At 40.2% G+C, this 10,024-nt stretch overlaps 1 protein-coding gene across 1 annotated transcript; it reads left to right on the top strand.

Annotated features, from left to right (window-relative positions):
• The first annotated feature begins 3,987 nt into the window (after positions 1–3,987).
• On the top strand, positions 3,988–7,051 carry nudt19 (nudix (nucleoside diphosphate linked moiety X)-type motif 19). Its single transcript, XM_048262275.1, has 3 exons — positions 3,988–4,911; positions 5,298–5,505; positions 6,181–7,051. The coding sequence occupies exons 1-3, from the start codon at positions 4,045–4,047 to the stop codon at positions 6,447–6,449; spliced, it is 1,344 nt and encodes a 447-aa protein (XP_048118232.1). The 5' UTR covers positions 3,988–4,044; the 3' UTR covers positions 6,450–7,051.
• The last annotated feature ends 2,973 nt before the right edge of the window (positions 7,052–10,024 follow it).

The following is a 10,024-nucleotide window of genomic DNA, read 5'->3' as shown; positions in this document are numbered from 1 at the left end:
AAATCCAGTGTGCTTGAGGGTGATCAAGCATGAGACGCTTGTAGTGGCAGGGCCTGTAGTTCTGTGTGCATGGTGAGGTGCTCAAGAGAGTGAGTGTCATGGCGAGGGTGCAAAAGTAGTCCAACAGTAGTCCTGTAGTTCTGTGTGTATGGTAAGGTGCTCAAGAGAGTGAGTGTCATGGTGAAGGTGCAAAAAGTAGTCCAACAGTAGTCCTTTAGTTATGTGTGCATGGTAAGGTGCTCAAGAGAGTGAGTGTCATGGTGAAGGTGCAAAAAGTAGTCCAACATTAGTCCAACAGTGCAATAATAAGGTCTAGAGACCAGCATAAATAATATGGACAAATAGGAGAGTAAAGTATAATGTAAACAAGGTAATATAAAAAACTATAAAAAACTATGTCAGTGCAAGAACAGGTTGAGGTAATAGGGTTACAGCCATTCAGTATTGTAGCAGAAGCCATTGCTCATGTGTGCTAGTATGGCATGAAAAACAGTGTAGCAGGAAAACAGTAGTAAAAACATTAGGCTGTGGACATTAGTAAAACAGTAGTAAAACAGTAGTAAAGCAGTAGTGGGCAGTCAGTACTCAAACATGGAGAGGGTGGAGAGGCAGACAGACTAAGCAGAGAAGTCTATCTCTCCTCTTCCCTTTAGTGAAGTATTAAACAGTTCAATGGTCCTGGGGACAAATTACTTCCTCAGCCTTTCAGTTGTGCATGGCAGTGAGCGAAGTCTCCAGCTGATCAAGCTCTTTTGCTTTTTAATAGTGCCGTAGAGTGGATGACATTTATTGTCCAAGATGTTGATCAGTTTGTTCAGGGTCCTTTTGTCAGATATTGAAGTGATGCACTCCAGTTCAGCTCCTACTACAGAGCCAGCCTTCCTTACCAGCCTGTCAAGTCGCCCAGCATCCTTCTTTGTGCTTCCTCCCCAGCATACCACTGCATAGAAGAGGACGCTGGCCACAACAGACTGGTAGAACATCCTGAGGAGCTTGCTGCACACATTGAAGGACCGCAGCCTCCTCAGGAAGTACAGCCTGCTCTGCCCTTTCTTGTAGAGTGTGTCAGTGTTGGCTGACCAGTCCAGTTTATTGTCCAGGTGGAGACCCAGATACTTGTAGGTCCTTACCACCTCCACATTGACCCCACCAATCAAAAGTGTTGGGAAGGTGACTTTGGAAATGTAAGAGATTATGATTACAAGTGACCGTATAAAATGTAATAGTAGTATAATTATTTCAATTACGTTATCAAAGAAATTTAACTTATTAAATTGAATTACTTTTTGATTACTTTTCTACATCTGTAACTAACCTTTTTCAAATGTTAAAACTTAGCAGTGTTAACCTTAAAGCAGTACTCAACACTGACTACTGTCAAACTTTTAAAACCTTCATTACATTATTTAAGATTATAAACATTTAATTTTAACCCTTAGAACCCGATTGACGCAAAGTGCGTCAAAAAACACACCCTTTCTTCTCTGTTACATTGCTCCGGAACTGTTCATTGCAGCGAGATGAAACCTTTATTGCATGACAGAGCAGGAGTGGGGCTTTCCAACGAGACTACACGCTTGTCTGTAGGATCAAGTATGAAAATAAAAAAAAATCATGAAATTCAATCAAATTGCATCATATTTCCAGTCTATACTTCTCTGCGTTCACCTGCACACCCATTACTCTCGTTTGAATTACTCGCGAACCCGTGATCGCATCGATATGGCAAGCATATCAGATGAAAGAGGGGGCACATGGCTATCCATTGGTACCATGTTTATCGATCCTTCTGGCTTATAGAAACAGACGAAGTGACTGCAAAATAATAACGTCATGTACACAAACCAACGCTGCACACCCATTACTCTCGTTTGAATTACTCGCGGACCCGTGATCGGATAGATATGCCACGCATGTCAGATGAAAGAGGAGACTCAGAGCTATCATTTGATACCAAGTACATCCTTCTGGGTTATAAAACAGACGAAGTGACAGCAAAATAATAACTTCATATAGCTGGACTTACCCCACGTTTTTGTCTGTTTTTGTGGCAAAGCATGTTTATAATCCAACGCTATCATGTGTTTCTCTATGGCAAAGCATGTTCATATTCCGGTTTTGAGATCCTAGCAAATTCCTGCATGGCATCCAATTCAAGGCTCACATTGCATCCCAATTTGTTCAACAAATAAACACCTTTCTGCCTTTACTTTGTTCATGGCAATGCAGTAAAGTTGAGAATTATTATGAGTGCTTACACCATAGGCACGCAGGCTAACACGCAACCTCGGGTCAAGTCAGGTCAGATCAGTTCGTGTCACAGATATGGAGCGCAGAAAGGTCAGTTTTCATCACTAAATAAAAAAGGGCATTTATTTCCGTAAATCACACAGCACATATTTCTGTAAATTGCTCAGCCCCAGAGTAATTCTTTAAAAATCTAAATAAAATCAATGCTAGTATTAATACATGAAATGATAGCCTAGACTCTCCTAAAAAAAACAATATATAATATGTGTGTGTGGCACTTACAATGACCAGAATAAATCCTTACGAATAAAGGTAGTGACAATGCCCTAAAAACAGCTTAGGGTTCTAAGGGTTAAATAACAGACACCACAAAATCAGACTTTAATATGTATTTTTACTGGGAGATCATTCTGAGGTCACATATAGATTTAAAATCATAACAAAAATACTGAGCCTGATTTTAAAATCATAATCGCACAAATATTTGCGTAGCTATGACTGCTTTTAAATCAAACTTTGGTATTTAACATTCAACAGCAATCAATGCCTGAAAAAATATACACAGCCCCAAATATGAAATAAAATGATTGAATAACCAGGTGTCCTAGTCTGGATTTGTTTAAGTGTGTGTATGTGTGTGCATGTGTGCTATCTCTGTCTGCCAATCAGTGGTGTAGTCTATGTGATACGCAGGACTACGTAGTATACCCACTTAAAAAGCATCACCATCTCAGTATACCCACTTAAAATAGGCAAGGTTACATATAGCATTGGGGTTGATCACAGTAGCACTAACTAAATCACATCCACTACAGCTAACTATATACACCACTGCTGCCAATAATCAAACTTTAGAACAATAGAAGAATTTATCTCAAATGTAACCCCATTGTAATCATAAAGATTTCCATAAGTAACTGAAATTTAATTGCACATTTTCCCCAGTAGGCTAACTGTAATGGATTCAATTTGTAATTAAATTACGTAATTCCATTACTACATGTAGGCCTAACTCGTTACTCCCCAACACAATCAAGTACATCCTTCCGGGTCAAGTGTGCATAGTGTTTTGTTATGTAAGTAAAAATATCTGGACACTTTCAGTAACCAAAGTGAAGTAAGGAATGAACATGTCCTCCCTCTTTCAACAGCATACTCTTATGTACAAAGGTCCACTCTTTGCACACATCAATGCCAAAATCGTAATACAAAGTGTATGTATGTATGTATCTATGTACTGTATGTATACTAGCAAGGACCTAACCCCTCACTGCTCCCTGAGTGCCGCCTCTCTGTGTGTTCACTGTGTGCTGAGTGTGTTTCACTAATTCAAAGATTGGGATAAATGCAGAGACCAAATTTCCCTCAGGAGATCAAAAGAGTATACTTATACTTATATATCATCATTCTGTCCCTAGGTCTGACTTTAAACAGTTGTTTGTTTAAATTGTTTAAACACTATAATAATGACCCCCACTGCCTCCACTCCACACATACAATGGCATGTCTCTCATTATCCTCTTCTTGAATTTCCACTGGGGATCAATAAAGTATTTATCTATCTATCTATCTATCTGTCTGTCTGTCTGTCTGTCTGTCTATCTATCTATCTATCTATCTATCTATCTATCTAGTAAAGATTTGTATTTGTGTAGTCTTCCACACCGCTAGGTGGCGCGCTCCTATATAGATAGCTGTTGTCTTTGAAGCCGCTCTTCCTCGCCACTTTCACTGATCTGTCCTTCATATGTGTTTGGCAAAAACGTCAACGTGAAGTTACAGAGTTACAGTTATATGTCAAAAGTTGTTTCAAATGCATACGAAACTCAAAATGTAGACGAGCCTGTGGACACACCAGTTTTCAAGATGAACACTGCATTGGTACATTGGAAGGAGGCAGCGACTGTCATTTTAACAGCCGGAATCAAACGCACGTCTGTTGTTGACAGTTTAAGGACAAGTATCGAGAAACATTCTCCGAACCCTCCTGTCACCTGGACCCAGTCAGGTTTACCTGTTAAGTCAGCATTTGATTACGAGGTGCTCCTGCTAAAACGAAGTGGTAAGAGTGGGTTTATGCCAAATGCATATGTCTTTCCCGGTGGTCTCGTGGAGATTTCGGACTTTTCCAGTGAATGGCTCGATATTTTCAGGAACTTCACACACTCACCAAATTTCGGGTTGGGAGTTGTTAAACAACCACCTCAGACTAGACCTCCTATTTTCGCCACGGATAGAATGAAATTTGGCTCTCCTATCCCGGGAGATGTTGCCTTTAGAATATGCGCTGTGCGGGAGACCTTCGAAGAATCAGGCATACTTCTGGTTGTACCCAAAGAGGAAGAAAATAGCGTACTGAAGTCTATGAAAAACAAAGAAGACGCTGGTATGGCAGATTTGGCACAAATATCAAACGTATGTGGCGAAAGGGAACTGGCTAACTGGAGGCAGTTGGTGATGAAGAACCCACTGAACTTTATTCGCATGTGCAGGGAGTTGGAGTGCCTGCCCAACATCTGGGCCTTGCACGAGTGGGGCAACTGGCTTACTCCTACAGCAGTGTACGGCAAGCAGAGGAGGTACGACACGGCATTCTTCATTTGCTGCTTGAAGGACATACCTCACACTGTGCAGGATGAGAAGGAGATAGTTCATTTTAAGGTGAGGGCGTCAAGGATGAGACCACAGTCTTGGTACTCCTGTTGCACTTGCCTATAGATGTCCTGTAAATATCCATTATCTATTTCAACTCTGGATAGGAGGAAATCCGCTAATCGATGGCACACATTTCACAGTTTTATTGTATTATGAAATACAATGTATGGCCCACAACATAACAGATGTACAGTACATATAGGCCTAAATGTGTAATGACTCAAGTATTGAAATGATTCTGCTTAGATGATCTTTGTGATTCTCATCTTGCCACCAACACTTGCTCTCATAGTAGCTTGCTTGCATGTATGTTCCTACATGATCATACATCAAGTGCATGTGTGTGGGCCCAATGCCACGTTCTGTCACATCACCCTTTGACTCCCTTGTAGTGGTCCACTCCCATTGAGGTTCTTCAGAGCTATGAGGCGCGTGAATTGTGGATTGCCCCACCGCAGCTGTACGACCTGAGTCGTCTGTGCCACTTCCGTGGCCTAGATGACCTCCACCGCTTCGCTGAGCAGCGCTCCCTAGAGGGCTGTGAGCAGTGGTTGCCCATCAGACTCACCTCTGCAGACTGCTACATATCACTGCTGCCAGGTAGGACACATATGCTGACATACAGTGTTGGCCAAATTATAAAAAAATTACACAGTTCAGTGTTATTTTTATTTATTTTGTTAAAAGACTATATATATATATATATATATATATATATATAATGGTTACTTTTTGATATGCATGGTCCTCAATTATTGTAGTTTACATTACATAACAAACCAAATAGGCAGTTAAATAAATTAAACCCAGCATAAAAGGAGCGTTGAGCGCTATGGCAGAAACAAAAATATAATGACTCATTTCCGTTGCTTTGGCCAAAACTTTACACATACCTTACACATTTGTTTACACACCTGATCCAGCATGTCTGAAATATTCTGAAGTATGAGTGAGTTTGAATCTGGTAAAAGAATGTCCACAATATAGGCTTGCTTTGGTTGAAATAGCTTGATTTATTTCCAAAATAGCTGTGACACTGGCAGCCTAATCATGAACTTAGTGCGACTGCGAGTGTATTTTATTGGCCACGGTCTTGGGCATTTAGCCCACTTCATACAAATGAAGTTCGCATCTTGCCCCTCATATGATATTTTATGACTGTTACATGGATTAACTTCACATTTTCATAGCATACCAGTATATCCGTTTCATTACATTCAGGAGTGCCCGTTTGTTGTGTCGGCTTGTTAAACGCCACCTCTCTCTTTCTCCAAGGTGATGGGCTGTACCCCGAGCAGGTGGACATGTCCGGCCAGCGTGACGTGAACATGCGCACTCAGAAGAGCCTGGAGGAGCTGCAGCAGGAGAGCTCTAGCTTCCACCGCTTGGTCTTCCACGACCCCTACACCACGTCCATGCACATCAACATCACCCCCAAGTACAAGCACCTGAGTCCACTGCCTGGTACATCCAGCAGCTGTGGTAGTAATAACAGTAGCAGTAGTAGTGACCGCAGCGGGAGCACACCCACCAGTCGGCTCTGAGTCTGTCTGCACGTCCCTCTGCTGGTGTTCAGGGAAACTGCATTTGTCAACAACTACACCACTGGGGTGCACCGGCCTTAAAAAGCTGTGGGTGCAGAGTTTGTGTTCTACTTGCTTATTTGTTTAAAGCCATAAACTGTGGGAGAGAGTTTGAGTGGTGGTTACAGTAGTGGTCGGTACAGTAGGTTTGTAGGTTGAGGACGTTTGTGCATGAAAGTAGTGTTTTCTCATTTGCTACCTCAGTGTTACAGTTGGAAAGTTTTGGCAAATGGAATGATGGCCTGATATATCTGACAAAGAAAAACAAAACCACGCAAGAAAAGGGTGCTTCTGTTCAAATCACTAATGAAGCAGCACATGAGACATTCTACTAGAAACTTACATTTCCTATCAATGAAACTTAATCCTAAAATGTCGTAAACTGACTAGATGATTGATTTCTAGGAGTTGTTCTGTAAAAGGATATGTAATTCTCAGATAATGCTCTCAGATGTTTTTTTTTCTTTATTAAAAAGCCTTTTAATCTTTCTTAAAGGGACACCAGGCAACGTTTTCGTGTTAATTAATCATCTTCGTAAGTCGGTATATGGTTAAATGACTCATTATAGGGCGAATGAAGGCTCTCTCGCCCGCCCCTACTGCCTGTAGGAAGAATATCCCACTTGCAAGTTCGGTGTATCCTACCCGCTGACCGACGCAGGATCAGTTTACAGCACAGAGGCAGGCTAACGAAACGCTAGAGATTGTTGGAAATGTGTGTATAATGGCAGAGCCGGCGAAGAAGCAGCGAAAACCCTTGACGGAAGACGCAAAGAAAAGGAAAAGAGCTTCAGACCGAGCGAGGGGGAGTTTCGTAGAGAAAAAGCATCAGGCTTGCCTGGTGTCCCTTTAATCTTAAAAACACAAATTACAAATCCTGAATTATCTTAAAAACACAAATTACAAATCCTGAAAAATGGGCTGTCCTCAGCCAAATCTGAGCTACGTCTTTCACGGTTTTGTTGTGATAAAGACTGGAAAAAAAACGTATTTTTACATACAAATTTGTTATCTTTCACATCAATATATTAAAAACATGAAATTAAACATAAATTCTAAAAAAAAATATACAACTGTCCCCACGTTTTCGTCATGCGCCGTCATGTTTACATGGAACACTACATAAAAAATGCATTGCTCTTTTACGACTTAAAGGCTGTGACCTCATTTGACCAAGGTAATGCTGAAATTGATCAAGGGCAAGTCCTCTCAGAAAATTATTTGATTTTAAACTTTTTTTTTTTTTTCAGGGGGATGATCTAAAGTGCCAGACCCTGTTATACTAAAATATCCTACAAAAGAATGGAATTGTATATCTAAAATATGTCTGAAAAGGTCACTAAAATCCTTGCTTACTTGCAAACATATTTGATTTTACCATGTTCACAGGCAGAGAAATGGCATTAAATTGACTGACTGTTAGGCGCCGTCACATCAAGCCCTGTCACAGACTTATATAACTGCAATAGAGGGGCGTTCCTATTGGTCCAAGATCCTATTTTCAAAAAGGCATTTTATTAAGGTTTTATAAGGAGTAAAAACATCCTGAGAAGACACAATAGGTGTTCCTCATAGTTTAAGATTGTGTCCATATGACTCAATGTTCAGATTCATGAATAAGAATATTTTTTTCCAAGATTTCTTTAAGTGATAATGTATGTTTCTGGTAGAACGTCCCACATGTTCTGGTTGAATTATGAATAATAGTAAGATATCAAATAAAGAAGCAAGCTATATGTAATAAACTCTTATTCCTAATACCTCTCCACTAAACAAGAACCAGTTTTTAACTTCCTAATGAATAAAAATGTATTTTAATTAAAATTCCTAATACCCTAATGTAGGGTATTTTTACCATATTCCATATCCTATAATTTTAACTCCTTTAAATCTCTGTAAAGGTAGTTGTGTTTAAATTATTTATATTCACCAACCAAGGATTAGTTTGAAATGAGTTGCTATTCAGAAAACACTGCTGTACTTTACCTAGTTAAAGTTTAAGGAATGTAAGTTTATGTACTGCTGTGCTTGCCCTTTCCTTGATTATAACATCAGACGTTTAGTAAGAAGCACTTTGTTGTCATAAGTTATCGTTTGTAGCCTTAAGTAAGTTATCATGACTTTATAACTGTTATCATAGTTGCAAATCTGCAACAGTCCACTCCAAACACAAGATAGTCGAGATGGTGCCATTACCTTCCACAGGAGTGTGCTATTTTGCTTCATGCATTTCATTTCATTTACTCGTGTAAAAACATTTTTTACATGTACCCTCAATTGAGAGTGGCTACCTTGTTATAAAATAGGCGTGTGTGTGTGTGTGTGTGTGAGAGAGAGAGAGGGGAGAGAGAGAGGGAGAGACTGCAAGGTTTCTTGACACGTTATACATTTGCCGCTGATCAGAAGATGTCGCACTCCCCAACAGTGAGCCTGATAATGGTATGTGTAACATATAAAACCTTTATTTTACCTCTGACACTGTAAACATACAATAAAGCCATGGACATTTCTACAGTTGTTGAATCAGTTCATGCTAACTTTGCTTTTAAAGATCGCTGATTTGTCTTTGTTGAATCTCATTCCTGAATCTAATTGAGTAAAATGCAGGCAACATTTAAGAGACGTGGTGAACATTGTATCTGTTTTATAGGCTTGCAGTCTCTACATACCAAAACACATACCATCTACAACATTAGACATCTTCTCTCCAGCATTGAACCCATAAAATACTTTCTTTCGCGTTGTTGTGGTTGTTGTGTTTTTACCACTCTCTGCCCAGTGACAGGCGTTTGATGTGTCAAGGCTGCTTTTGTACAACCGAAAGCCTGTCTGGAGTGGACTCAAGGCATTAGGCTGTAATCCACTTCCGAGAAGGCAGAAGACTCTGAGAAAAAAGTAATTCTGGGTAAATTCTAGTCTCTCGTGTAGCGCCTGTGGGGGAGAGTTGTAAAGGAACCCCTTCCTGTAAACCAACAGGATGCCAATGGAGGGTTCATTAATCATCTACTGTAAGAGGAACCGCAGAAAGAGGAGAGGGTGCATTACCTTTTATCATAGCATTAGTGGAAGAGCTGTGTCAGGGTTGTCTGCAACGGTTAATCTTCCCATTCTGGAACCACTCCTTCCAGAATTCCAAGCTTGCGTTCCAGCTTTCTCTTTGAGGCTTAATGTTAGACTTGCATGATGTTATTGTAGACCATTTCGGATAATAATCTTGCATTAAAGCACATTAGTGAATTGATTATTTAGCATTGTGCCCCCGCCTCCTCTCGTTTTTGTAACAAACCTCTACTGGCCTATGATGTACAAACTAAGGCATGAACTGGACTATGGTATCTCTGTACCATTACACCCCTAGTCATTTTGGGGGAATCCTCGGATTACTAGCTTATCTGGTTTGATTTTTAGCTCTGATTATTCCTTGTCTGAGTGTGTCTGCTTTGGTGCTTTAGCTCATAATTTGAGTGACAGCCAAAGTCTTAAGTGTTATGTATCTAACTGTTTCTGGGTGACATGCTACACTTTGCCCGTCATTA

This window comes from Alosa alosa, chromosome 14 (assembly GCF_017589495.1).
Source record: "Alosa alosa isolate M-15738 ecotype Scorff River chromosome 14, AALO_Geno_1.1, whole genome shotgun sequence".
Taxonomy (NCBI): domain Eukaryota; kingdom Metazoa; phylum Chordata; class Actinopteri; order Clupeiformes; family Clupeidae; genus Alosa; species Alosa alosa.
This window is presented reverse-complemented; position numbering and strand designations above follow the sequence as displayed.